Consider the following 15,049-nt stretch of genomic DNA (forward strand, 5'->3'; position numbering starts at 1 on the left):
TTTATTAGGTATTTTGCATAATACTGCGTTTGAAACAGATAGGTCAGTTGTTTGTTTAGAGTTGTAATTGTAGACACTCTTTTTTTACTCTTAAGTTATTTAGATCAATAGAAAGTCTCTGGAAAATATTTCTATAACTTGAAACCGTCCTACAGTAATCTTGTTTATTTTTATTATTTATAGGTATATTCGTTTACTTAATAATTTGTAGAAATTGTTACTGGATAGTCTTCATTAAAGCAAAAGTCCAGCCAAAATGAGTGAATTGAGAGAGAAAATTTGACAGTTGTGTTACCCAATAAAGATTTTCCAGTATCAGCTGACATTTTATCAGCTGTTTTGTTATAATTTGTAAACAAACAAAACATAGTAAAAATTGGTAGATTCTTCCAGTACGGGAACAAATCAAGTGGATTTAAGGCGCATTTAGACTCATGGTACAATTATAAAAGGTAACAGCAAATCCCAGCTGATTTGATTCCAACGTAATACTAGTGTCAATATGAATTTGACAAATTGTGTTTTTAAAAATCACCCAATAGGAAAATTGGGTGATTTCTTGAAGGAATTACTCGATATTCCCAGCATTGTCATATGTGTTACACATATATATGGCATTGGCTCAATTAAAGGAAAGATGTGGAAGCGATAGAAATATAAATTTGATAGATTTTCATTCATGTTTTTCAATTTTTATTTTGAGGATTCGAAAATATTCCATTTTCAAAATAAAAATAATTTGATGATAATTTGTTTGTTTGTTTACATTTTTCTGTCAAATGAGTTGACACTAGTAGAACTTACAACAACAAATTGCCATGTGGTTGTTGTATCGTTTTTTGTACAACAACACTTGCTGTTACCTTTTATTATTATACCATGATTTAGACTGTACCTTCTAATCGACTCGATTTCTTAATTGAGTTACTGAATCCAGGCTGTTTAGCCCAGTACCAAAAGAATATTATGTTGATATGTCACGTATATACTGTGACAGTTTTTGTCGATATTTTCATAATTCTAGTAGGAATTGCTCTCCATTAGGTGAAAATTGTATAAAGACATATATGATTTGTTCCAGTACTTTTTTAAGGGAACATTTAAAAATCGCTCTCTTAGTACAAAACAAATTGGAAAGTTCGGGAACGCAAATCTAGTAAATATGCCAAAATTAGATGGTAATACTTCAAAATCAAAATAACAGCCAATCAGAAGTTGGCATTCCTGTTTACCATTTTTACTCGGATAAATTTTTCGAGTAAAAAGTTTACAAAGAGAACGCCACTTTGTTTTGTGTTCTCTTAAATTTGGTTCAGAAACGCATTCCTGAACCAACAAAACTAGTAAAAAGTTCAACCAAATTAAAGAGAAAAAACAAAATGGCTTTCTAAAACTTTTTACTCAAGCAATTTGGGCGAGTAAATATGGTAAAGAGGAATGCTAACTTCTGCTTGGCTGTTATGTTGATTTTGAAGCTTTTGAAGATTTCTGCTCCGAACTTCTCGAATTATTTTGTATTCTGAGAGTGATTTTGACATTATTCCCTTTAACTAGCTTTACTATTAATAAGTACTGGAACAGAATTCTGATGCTGCCATTTTTTGTTAGGTAACTATTTTGAATTTAAAGCATTACCATTTTTTTACTTATAGGAGAATTGGCACATTTTATGGTGCAAAGGCAGTGTTGTATTTGAAATTATGTTGATTTAGCAGAGGATCTCGACTTCATATGTTAATTGGGTGATTAAATAATGTTTAGGCCCACTGAGTCTTGTGAATTTACGAAGTCTTTATCTGCGAATTGGTTTTTAATTTACGATAGTTGAAAAATGTGGGTTGTTAAGTTAGTTGTACCAAAAGCTGTGCTAGTTATTAAATCTGCATTGCCATAGAGAGTAGCTTGTTTTGCCCGGGACAAGACTTATTAATAAGGCAATCAAGGGAGACCAGGTGGATATCAGCTGTCAAAACCCATTATTGTAAATCGACTTCCATTATGAAAACGTAAACAAAGTCCAAGTTTTTGACATTAGAATTCAGAAAAAAAAACAGCTGATGTTCGCTTGCTGAGTGACCTTATCAATATATCGTGGTCTGGGATTTTTGAGCAGTATTGATTCTGTATTATTCTGTTGTAGCCTTTAAATTTGGGAAATATTTTCTATTTTCAGAAATTTGCAGAATAGATATCTATATACAAAGTCGATTAATCGATCGCCCTATATGTCCCTACTGCTATATGAGAGCTTTGTTCCCGCAAATTAAAGACCTCGTTTTTAAATAATGGCATAACTTTTTGAGGCAAAACATGAGATCTGGTTCTCCAATATCTAAATATCCTTATCATGATCGATATTTTTATTAAAACATAAAGAATGAAGAAAAAAGCTTTTCTTTATCCCCATATAATTTAATGTTGATTTTTCCTCCTTCTATTGGTGCTTTATGTATTCGGTGAATTCGTAATAGCTTGTTTTATCCGCTTTCACTAGATTTGTGATGTTAATATAGGTATGTGTTTGGGGTATTTTGGTTTTGGTTAGTGTTCTCTAGATGGACTAAAGACAGTGGAGTGGTTGTGTATTTGGGTTTCATTTTTGCCAGTTTTCTCTAAAACATAACTAAACTAAAAAAACTATAACATCAACACAAACTAAATCTAAAACTATAAAAGAAAACCAAAAAAACTAAACAAATAATCGTAAACAAGAAGCAATTTGCAACTTAAAAAACTTACGCGCGTCTGCTTGCCCAGTTTCTTGTTTACCTGGACGCCAACACTAAGCTTTTGGCCCGTGTGCCGGGATGTTTGTTTGATGAGAATGCAAAACATTTCCGAATGCAATTCGGGCATATCCAGGCAATGTTGCAGGGCATTTTGGGCCAGTACAACATGATAATCGATGCCGGGTTGATTTACGGCCACGGACATAAACAATTGAATGCTCTGTAAGGGAAAGGTAGACGAGAGAGAGATTAGCAATCAATTTCCAAGAGTAGGAAATAGTTTAACATACCTTAAATAGTTTAATGGCTTCCTGATGCATACTTTCGGTATGCAGTGTACACATGGGAGCGGTAATTGTGTCTTTGGTGTGTAACAAAATAGGATGGCGCCAAATAACACAGTCTGCAGGGAAAAAGTGTGTCAATATTTAATAAATAATTTTTATTTTGCTAGTGTCCTGGTAACTTACTAGGATCTCCATCGGTTTCCATGAGTTTTTGCACCAATTGTTCATATTGTGTGCCAGCACTGGGACCACCACCCGAAACCACAGTCAAATTGTATAACCAATTATCCCGTTCCGCCTTGTTGGGCAATATCAAATATGTGGGACCCTGATGGGCAGGATATATGGCCACCGTTAAATGGGCCTGACTTTGGGGATCCTCTCTTTCCTCGGAATCTGAATCGGAAACATGTTCCACTTCTTCGACTCGAGCATCACGCATGTTTATTTGACCCAGGGGATTCTATAAAAATTTAGAAATTTTAATATAAAATACATTTGTTGTGGTTATGTTTCGACCTACCGTTTCATTGGGCGCCTTAAAATATAAAAACATCTTTCCCAACAGCACACACCAACATTTCTTGGCATGGCCATTCTTCACTTTGGTTACCCAACCCTGCAGTGTGGGTTTTTGATCTTCTCTACTCAGCAGCAGTTTGGTGGCATTTCTTCTTTGGACATTTTGTAGAACTCGTATCCAATCATCCATTGTGGCATTGGAATCGGCAGTGAGATAATAGACCTTTTTCCCCGTATCAATTTCAAAGGTGGAGGCACCCTCGGCTTTGCTAATGCGACAGGCCTCATCGAGCATTATCTGGCCTTGGGGTTTGCGGTTAATATCATGTTGGCTCTTCCAATAGGTCAGGGTGCCATTTTTCAGAACAAACCAGCGTTTACGCCAGGTCTTTAGCTTGCCACCCAATTTGGCCAAATGACCAGCCTAGGGAAGAGAGAAATTTCAAAAATATTTCCTTGATTGGGGATTTTCGGTTGCACTTACCTTTTCCAAGGACTCCAATTTCTTACTGGGCGAATCTACATAGGACTGGCGCATCAACAGCGATGGCATACTAGCATCCATGGGACACGTGGACTCCGAGACAGCATCGGGCGGCAAAGCATAATCGTCGGATAGGCCTGATTCAAAGGAAATATCTGAAATTACTGTGCCACGCATTTGATGAGGGATACGTAGATGATGATTGTTGGCAGACGTCGAGTTTCTCTGATATTGTGCCGGATTGGTTTGTGATGGTGATTTGCGCATGATTGCATTGGTGTTATTTGGACTCAAGTGGGAATTATGGATATTGTGATTGTTGAGATGTGTATAGGGTAGGGGCATGGTGTTGTGATGGTGATTCTGATTATGATTTTGACTTTGATGATGTTGGTTGTGGGTAATGGTGTTGTGGTGGAGTGTTGTTGTTTGTTTTTTACGCTGTTGGAGTTTGGGACTGGGACTTTGATTGCGAATTTGTTGTTGATGTTGATGATGGGACTCATGTCGTTGATGATCATCTGAATGTTTGTAATGATGAATAATACGATTGACTATGTATATATATACAGTGGAAAATAGTTATGATTTTAGAAAATGGGTTTCATGTTATGAAACCGGGTAGGGAAGGTTTCCATGAAAGAATTTAGGAGGAAGAAAGTAGTAGAGAGTGAGAGGGAAAAAACCATGCATTGAACATTTGATGCCAGTCGCATGAGCAAAGTTCCATGATATGAAACCCAATGCAAAAGGTGTGAAGATAACCAATGCAATAGAGAGAGAGAGAGAGAGGAAGTTTGAAAGAGTTTGAGAGCGAGCGATAGTCATGCAGTTATGCCGCGTTTATGTTCGGGAAATGTAGTTTCGTGTATTTGGTGTTAGAATTTAAAAGTTTGTTTTAGTATTTTGAGTATTTTTTGTATTAAAAGGTATTTTTTAATTTATAATATGTAAAGAAGTTTGGGGGTTTTAAGGGATTAAGGAATAACGGGAATTCCACAACAACAAAATAAACATTTTATAAAAACGTAATGTAATAAAAATAAAAAAGACTTTTCAAATAATTAATATGGTTTTGTGATTATAGTACAAGTAAAAGATTATTCAAACATTCCATCTGGGAAAAAATATTGAAATAAGTGTGGAAGATTTTTGTCTCTAGAGGGAGTTATTAATTATGGGATTCATTTTAAGGTTACAGCTGGATTCAGATATAAACGACATAGCAATGAACTATGAAATCTAATGAGATGGATCGACTAATATAAAGTAAAATTTTCTGCAAAATTTGTTAAATTCTACAGAATGGTCTAGCATGTATACAATTGTATATCAATGTTACGACTAAAAACTTTTGAGCTATTAAGGAAACAAGCTATTGTAATAAGATGATTACTAATTAATATTTTAAAATGCAACCATGTGTAAGAAAAGAATATGACACAATAAATAGGTAGTCCATTTAGCGCAGCTGACGATTCGATTAACTGTCAAAGTGCGTAGTTCTACTAGAATTCGATGTGCAATGTTGCCAACCATGTGAAATATTACTAAAAAACATTATACAGATAGTCGGGACAAAAACTAATTTTTGATTTTGATAATAAGGTGATGTATTATTGTATCATGGAAAAGAACAGAGAAAAAATTATGAAATAAAAGAAGACGCTATTCAGAGATTTAGTTCTGAGACCCCAAATTGTCAAGCTGTACACTGACATCTGTCTGCAGTCACATAATTTTCCGAAGACATTACGCTTTTGTGATAGAAGTCATGTTCAAGAAGAATCTGCATGCCATGAATTATATTTTAATTGGGCGCCATCGTGATATGGTGATTTTCTCTACATTAAAATGTATTCAAATGTATACCAACTGCCCCTGGATGTCGGTTACTGAAATCTGTAGAACATTTGCGATTTTTTCCCTTTAGACATATGAATATTTTGAGCGAGCTTTTTGTACGGGAATACATACGTAGTGGAATTTGAAATGAAAAGGGTTAAAACCCCAGGATATCATCTTCGAGATCGTTCTAATTGGGCGCCATTATTTAACGTTACCTTTCCAATCGAATCAATTTTGAATGAAATTTGTCAGAAATACGAAGACAGATTTTCAATATTTTAAATATTAAATGTCTGTGGTCGACATACCTGCAAAATTAATACCGCTATGCAGGCTAACTTTAACTGGCACAATGTCAACAGTTAAAGTCGGAAAGGTACTCTCTCGGAGTCCTTCAATACCGAACAAGATTTAGACAAGATGAAAGTTTGTCGTGTGAACTTTTTAACATCCTGGAAAAGGCATTAGTGTTGCAAAGGTGAACAGAAATTGCACCAATCAGCTCGTCTAGGCCGATAATATCGAAATAATGGGTCGAACATTGCGAGCGGTAACAGCCACCTCTGAAGTAATTGAGAAGGAGTCTGCAAAAATGAGACTGACAGAAAATGACGAAAAGACAAAGCTGATGGGATCAGCACGCAAGTCGTCCAGTAAACTGTCGAACTTGAAAACTACAATTTTGAGATAGTTAAAGATTTTATTTATATACCTCTGTACCGCTATAAATAAATCTAATGACATCAGTTTCGAAACTCGGAGAAGGATAGATAGATCATATTAAGTCTGAGTGAGCAAAAAAATTCTCCGCAAGATATTCTGGCCGATCTGCAACGACACGTGAATATCGTCTTCGAATGAACCACGAGTTGTACAATCTATACACAGACTTCGACATAGCCAGACATATCGAGCTGCAGCGACTACGGAATCTAGGCCATATTGTGAGAATGGATGAGGATGCCCCAGCTCAAAAAGCATATTAAAGCGAGCCAACTGATGGTCTTTCAGATTGGAAAAGTTGCGCACAAGACCGACGCATCTGGAAATCTTTATTAAGCTCGGCTTATGTAGTGAATTTACCGACTAATGCAAAATCGAATAAAAATTTTATAAAATGTGTAATTTTTGGAAATGTTGGCTTTATGAAAATAAACTGAGTATTAATGACGAAAATCGAAAGTCGATCTTCAAAAGTCGACTTTGGGATTTCCTCGAAGATCAAAAGTCGACTTCGATTTAGACTTGTGGATTAATCAATTAGTCGAAAGTTGATTTACTTATCCATAATGCAAAATCTACTAATTTTTTATATGAATTGTTGTTAACAGATGAAATAAAGATCCGGAATATGGTTTTTGGACAATAAGCCATGTATTAGTAAATAAATCGAAAGTCGATCTTGAAAAGTCGACTTTGCGATTTTCTCAAAGATCAAAAGTCGACTTCGACTTTTAGACTCTTCCATGGCACTATAAATAGGTAGTTCATTTAGCGCAGCTGATGTCTCGATTAACTGTCAAAGTGGGTAATTTCTGCTTGCATTCGATGTGCAATGTTGCCAACCATGCGAAATATTATATGAAAAAATTTGACAGAAGGTCGAGACAAAAACAAAGGTTTTTGTTGTGATACGTCACCTTATTATTGCATCATGGACATTTCAATATAAAAAGTAGATTAATTGCCGATTTACTTCTCCCTATTTGGCAACTAACCAAAGACATAAAAGTATAAAGATAGGACAATTGATACGTAAACAATTTCCAACAGATGGATTTTTCTCTGTTGTTACGATATCATAACAACAGAGAGAACAATATTAAACGTTTTTAATGCTATATCTAAAGCTTATTAAATAAAAAAATATATATTGAGTGCAGATTTCCGATTTTATTTACAATTTATAAACACATTATCGCGTATTGGCGATTTTATTGTTAACATGCCTCTGTTATACCTGATTCCCCCTGGATATTATTTTATAAACTAATTTGTCAAAATGCATTTTGTCGAGTCTTTACGGTTTCTATGTCTTTGAACTAACATCGGCATTCCCTAAGAACAATAATATTATTGTTTTATCCATCCATTCAAATTTTGTCTTACTAGGTTCGTTCGTTTACTTTCCCAGTAATATTTACTCAGTAAGAATTTGCAGAGAGTAAATACGAATTTTTCCTTCTCAAGAGAGAAAACTGCAAAAAGTAAACGAACAACATCCAGTAAAAAGATTGTTTCGACACAGCTGATTAAAACAACAAACAAATTGGCGCAAACTAAAAAACAGCATTTTTATTAGAAAAATGGATAACAAGCGGAAAATTGATGTTGTTTGTTTCCCACAAACATTTAAAAGGGTTGTGTGATATGGGGGTGGACATAACCGATGGTGTTCCAGACATGTTAGGGATGCACACTTTTTTGTTTGGATTTGGAACCTAAAAAATCGTTCGCCAATTACTCTTGTATTACCTTATTTTTAAATACTTGCGTTTTCTTCATCCATTTTGGTATTTAATGATACAAAATCAAAATAAAATTCACAAAACAATCAATTTTCTTGAGAACAATTTTTTGTTTGTTTACAAAACATAACAAAACAGCTGATTAAATATCAGCTGATGGTACAAGAAAATTCTTACTGAGTAAATTTTCCTTGTAAGAATTTGCAAATACTCAGTAACACAACTGTCAAATCTGCTCTCTCAATTCACTCTCTTTTACTGGACTTTTGGGTAAACGAACAACATTTTGTAATAATTTGTACAAATTCGTACAAATTATTGAGTAAACGAACGAACCTACTTAATTTTGTATTAATTATTTCCTTTTGAGTAAATTTGTATTTTAAGTAAAATAATCGATTAATTGAAAGTCGACCTATGCACCCCTAATGTATTTAGCTTGCCGAACTGAAGCTATGTTTACATCGTACATAGGAATTCCACATGTCAAACAGAATACGAATTTGTATATAATGTATTCAGAATTAATAGATTTTTATATTAGCCATTATGATGTTGAAAATTACAAATGAATGGGAGAATCACAAATTGAAGGCATTATTTTATAATAAAAAATATAAAAATGTATATAAAAACATATCGATTAACAAAGAATAAACTATTTATGAAAATAAAATCTCAAAGCATATTTACAGACTACTAAAGTAAAACTCAAGCATAAACTATAGAACAAAGAAAGGGAAATTAAAAAATTTGGGAATTTTTCATTTGGGGGAAACTGGGGGATTGGCACACAAACTTCCTTTGGAATTTTTACGGTTCATTTCGCAAATTTTTCTTTTATCAGTTTTTTTACCATTATCCAAAGACAACATATATGTACAACGGAATTTTCCAAATATGGCGGGGTACATATATTTGTCATAACTATGGAAAACATTTGGGAGTACTACCAACAAATCATTAACTACGCAGGCAAGTTGTATATAAATATAAAATACAAATAATAATACTATATAAATTGGTAAATAAAAAATATACACTTCTTTTGGAATAGGAAAGAATTTTATATCAATTAGTGTTGGGGGTTTTGTAGTATCTACATACCTCGTGCTTTTGTATTTTTAGGACTCTCAGAACCACTACGTTTAGCTGGACTCAACGATGAGGAAGTTTTACAACTTTTCGATGGACTGGAAGCACTACCGGAAGTTGATGTTTCCGTATTGTCGGTACTCGATGAATTATGTGAATTGTGTGTTAGCATAACAGCATGATCTTCCCCATCGCTCGAATCATCCGATGAGTCGCCGGTAAATGGCATGGAACGTATTTGAGAGGCGCGCTGGAATGTGAATAAGAAATCAGATTTATTTTTTATGGAAATCGAAAGGAGGATTATAGAAAATAATGGAAAATAATGAAAGAGAAGAATTGAAAATGGACTTAAACCACTTTCAAAATAAAATACTCAAATACAATTCAACTTCGTCATATAAACTTCCATTTCTGTACAACGCAGTTATTCTTCGCCCCAACTGATATGCTATAAAGAAATTCAAAATTCTCAAAATCAAATTTCAAGCATACCTTTAGGATGACTAATAAAAATCCCTAGTTAAAAATATGTTGAAAATCAATATAAAAATTATCCTTTTAAAGTCTACATTTAAGCTTTCATCTCAACCGAATGTATTAGGTTAACGCAAATGACCCTTAAGTTTCTAAATCATTACACTTTATGGCCACAATAATAAAAACCTTCATCACCCTCAATCATCATAAACTTTCAAAGCAAAAACAAAAAACTTTACAATGACTTTTAAACTTTATATTAACATTTCAAATAAGAATGAAAGAAAAAATGTTGCATACTTATGGGAGCGGCAAAAATGGCCACTTGCCTTTTATAGTTAAGTTTATTAACACAACCTTAAGTATACTTATGACCACCTATCACAGCGGGAAGTTCAGCACAGAAACTTCATCACGTTTTGGCATTTGAATGGGAATTTCAACAATACAAGGAAGAAGCAATGGAATAATTTATATGAAGTATACAAATTTTGAAGTGCCTAGGGAGAGGGTCATCATAAAAACGGGAAGAGAGAGAATAGAAAAAAGTTTTTTTAAGAATGGATGTAAGGGAGGAAATGGAAAGGGACAATTTTCTGGGATCATAGGAAAATTTTATAAAACAATAAAATTAACATTTTTGTGGAAGAAAGGTTCAAATAAATGCTATAAATTCCATAGACATCAAATATTTGTAGTGTGCTTTCAGGCATATCATTCATAAAGTATATTTTCTGGGCAGATGTAGTTCAAGGAATTAAAAAATATAATTTGCAGATGTCGTTTTATTGAAGTGTCAATCAGTTACTTTAAGGAGGTATTTTTTTGTAAAGAAGTCTTGCAGAACGACTTTTACAAATAATTAAAGGGGTTTCAGAACGTCGAAGTCGCTGAGGGTGGATCTTCTATAGATAGAAGTTTTATAAGAGACAAAAATTCTTCTAAATGGTATTATATAATGAAGAGGTCTTCAAAAAGGTTTTGGTAGATAAATTAACAAAATAGACATTTAGACATTTAATATATATATATGTTTGCAGGTAGCGTATGTGTCAATCAGATCCTTCAAGAAATGTTTGCAGGTATCGTATTTTTATAAGTGTCAATCAGACCCTTCAAGAATATATTTTATATACAGAAGTCCTGCAGGACGTCTTTTAAAAGCAATAAAAGTTTTTCAAACAGTCGAAATCTTTAAAAGATCGTCTTCTAAAGATAGAGATCATCTATGAGGCAAAAGTCCTTCTTGATGGGATTCTATAGAGGGGAACTCTACAAACAAGGATTTGCTAGAAAAATTAAAAAATAGACATTTCATGAAATATTTGTAGTGTCTGTTTGGACAGACATGGTTCAATGAATTTCAACTTTCTCCAAAAGAGGGCTGGGTACATAAATAAAGGAAATAAAAAGAACTTATTTCAGAGAATCTGCTATTACCTCTAAGAATAACTTCTTCAATAATGTCCTGTACATAGCGGCTTGAGTTGAGTAGTTCGAGAACGAACTATTTCATTGGAACTATTCCGAGAAAGGAACGATCGAAACTAGTTCCGGCTCTTTAATTGGTATATTTCCTTTTTCTGAATCTAAACTATAAAAGAGAGATTCAAAGGAACTCGGAAATAGTCCCTTTTTAAAAGTACCAATTAAAAAAATGGCGGTATTTTGGGCATTGAAACTCTGAAGTGTGAAATACAAAACACTACGGTTCGAAGATGCGACTGAACCTTTAAAATATAATAAATTTTCAGTGAAGAGGAGCCACATCCGTAGAGAATAAAATTTTCCAAATTGCCGGCCTTTTCTTTAAAAATACGGAAAATCGTTCAAAATCTAGCAACATCTATGGACGCTGATCAAAAATATTTTGGGGATTTGAGGATATATAAATACCAACAAATAATTTTTGGCGTTTCAAATCCTTAAAAAATGAAATTAAAATATTGTTGCCTACTTTCAGGTCCTATTTAAAAAATGGAGAGCATCAAAAATATCAAAGCCTAATTATTGATGTTTCTATAACTTTAAAAAATGTAATGCATACTTTCAGGAGTTTTCTTCAAAATATAATATAATATAATATTAAAAAAATCAAAGCCACTATAAATCACTATAAATTTTGTAATGAATACTTTCAGGAGTTTTCTTCAAAATATTGTTGCCTACTTTCAGATGCTTTCTGCAGAAGCAAAGTTCCAATATAATATATTGAAAAGTTCCCATATAATATTTAAACGTAAAGATGGAGGGTATCAAAAATATCGAAGACTAATTATTGACGTTTCAATCACTTTCAAAATAATGCATACTTTCAGGCTTTACTTCAAAATAGTGTTGTCTACTTTCAGGCAGAAGCAAAGTTTCAATATAATATTTAAAATCAATGCCTAATTACTGACGTTTCAATTAATAAAAAAACTGTAATGTATACTTTCAGGAGTTTTCTTCAAAATGTTGTTGCCTATTTTCAGGTGCTTTCTGCAGAAGCAAAGTTCCAATATAACATATTAAAAATTTCCCCTATAATGTTTAAAAAAAAAGATGGAGAGTAGCAAAATATCGTTTTAAAATTTCTAATTCAGGAGTTTCCATCGAAAACTAAAATCCGCTTCAAAAAACCAACTTACCCCTTTAACTGTTGCATAAACTGGCACCGATATATCACAGAAACCACCACTGGCTGTTTGTTGTTGTCTCGTTGGCATTTGAGGTGTACCGGGAGTTATGACACCACCACCCCCATCATTTAACGAAGCAGGAGTATGACGACCATGATGAACATTATTTAGGGTATTCGAATGACTATTAGCACCGCTGGTCGATTCTTGAATATCTGGCGGCGGTGCCTGAGCTGACTGTGAATGACTACTTGTGGCGCCACCACCACCATTTTCCGAACTACTCGCACCAGCCAAACCATCATTGGCCACCTGATAGATTTTCGCCTCCCACGATGGGAAACGATGTAACGGTGGTGTTGGTGGTCTTGGCACACCACCTATTTCACTGGTTGTTGTTGTGGTACTGGTGCCACCACTGGCCATTAGAGCGGGATTATTTTTCATCCATGCTGGCATTTTTTCACATGATGGTGTATAGATTTCGGCATAATCATGCGCGGTATCTGTATCCGAACTATCGGGACGGCCATTTTTCGCACCGCCACCTGCGGATTGTTTTGATATGCTAGCTAAGGGGGCGAGGGTGAGACCATCAACGGCCGCCACCAGATTACGTTCCAACTCGGTCGGCTCCATGGAGAGATTGCGACGATGCTGGTGATGTGGATATGAGGCGGTTAGGGGGCGATTTATAATCTCTTGGGTATCTAGACTTTCGCTGCGACGACGATTCTCCTTCGAGGCGGCAAACTCCTGGACATCCAGACTCAAACTGTTGCGAACGGGCCCAATGACACTGTGTCGATTCGACTGATTGGCTATGTAGTTTTTCAGCAGTTCCAATTGTTGATTGCACTTTTGATTTTGCTCACGCAATAGTTCATTTTGTTCCTCGAGGTCACGGAGTTTATTGTTGACCCACTCTTTGATTTTGGCCGCCTTGGCTTCGATTTGTCGGGCGTCCTGCAGTCGTAATTGACGTTGCTCCTCTACTTGGATTTCTAGTGAGGTTATGACTTTTTCGGCTTCAGGATGGGCTGGAAGACTTGTGGATTGTTGTTGTTGACTGGCAGTTACTGGTGATGTATTGGCTGGAGTTTGAGGTTGTTGTTGCTGTTGTTGAGCTTGTTGCTGTTGAAGGCCTTGTTGTTGCTGATTGGTTGAATTAGTTGTGGTGTTGGCTGTGGTTGGTGGTTTAGGCCATTCACTCAACCTTTGTTCCATAGCCCGCACCTGCAAGGAAAAAATTAAAAAAAAGAAAAACAATTATTATAAAAAGTGGAAAAAGCTACACAGACACACAGGAAAGAAGTTTTAAAATACAAAAGTTTGTTGGAAAAAAATTCCCAGACATGAACTTGTAATTTCTTAAAATATTCAAACTCTCCACCTACTATCTTTCGTGGCATGCAAAAGTTCTTTGTATTTGGCATTTCCGTTTCCTCGTTTACCATTTCCTTCCATTGCACACGGAAATACATTAACCATTTGTACTTAGAAGGCAGTCTGCCATTGAAAATTAAGTTCTTATGTGATTTTCCACACTTAGCATTTGTAAAGACTTTTGTTGCTTGTTTCCATTGCATACTTTAAGGGGATTGCACAAAAGTAATTAAACAATTCGCGTGTCTGACAAAGAAATGGAGAAAAAAAAACAACGACAACAAAACACATGGGCTATGTGCATTTCGTGATTTTATGTAGCGTGTAATTTTCAACTCATAAAATATGTTTCCTATGGCAAAAAACAGAACTTTCCATCTGTTGGCAGAATTTAACTTAACTCCCTAAGATATGCTAAATGGAACTTGCAAGGTGGTATCTTTGTTTTTATTTCTTCGAGATGATCATGAAACGCCTGATTGTATGCTCCACACATCTCGCATCTTGTCGAGTAATTATTATGTTATCCTTAGACATCCTCCGGAAAGTTTGTTAAGTAAAATGTGGATAAAGATAACAAAATGTTAATGGTTTCTTCTCCAGCATTTTATTCATCTATTCATGGCTGTTTCTCTCATTTGCCAAATAACAAAACGGGAAAATCAACCGGAACAATGAGGTAAAGAAGCAAAGAAACAAACAAAGCTTCATTATTAATCCCCACACGTAATATGAATATCGCAAAGTATACCGCACTTAACGTGCACATTTTGAAATCATCAACACTCACCAAGAGCTGGGGAGCAGTAGCGCAAAGTATTAAGGCGGAAAAGTTTATATTTATGGCTGTTAAGTGCATGCACCATGGAATTCTTTGGAAAATAAGATTATGCACTTTTCCAATTTGTTTTAGAAGAGTTTTAAATAGTTGAATGGATTGTATGGATATTTGTATTTGGAATTTTTTCGATTAACGAATAAATGGAGATTTGAATTTGAATTTTTATATCCTAGAGTATAAAAAGTGAACACAAAAAGGAAAAAATGGAGAACATACACTTTGGTTAATATTGGCGAATACGTTGCGTCAGCAGTTATACGCCACATGGTACTGTTAACCAAATTATCC

General features: G+C 34.6%; 1 protein-coding gene across 1 annotated transcript; it reads right to left on the minus strand.

The window, feature by feature from the left end:
• Positions 1-2,739: 2,739 nt before the first annotated feature.
• LOC133324951 (uncharacterized protein CG43867-like) lies at positions 2,740-13,767 on the minus strand (the record flags this gene model as incomplete). Its single annotated transcript, XM_061533778.1, has 7 exons — positions 12,544-13,767; positions 9,446-9,683; positions 4,023-4,159; positions 3,540-3,962; positions 3,200-3,479; positions 3,020-3,132; positions 2,740-2,949 (listed from the first exon to the last, which is right to left on the minus strand). Coding segments are annotated over exons 1-7 (2,619 nt in total), but the record flags the coding sequence as incomplete, so codon positions are not given.
• Between the last annotated feature and the right edge of the window lie 1,282 nt (positions 13,768-15,049).

The sequence above is a fragment of the Musca vetustissima genome, unplaced genomic scaffold, assembly GCF_032173495.1.
Source record: "Musca vetustissima isolate MV318-11 ecotype Yass unplaced genomic scaffold, APGP_CSIRO_Mvet_v1 utg44661, whole genome shotgun sequence".
NCBI classification, from domain to species: Eukaryota; Metazoa; Arthropoda; class Insecta; order Diptera; family Muscidae; genus Musca; species Musca vetustissima.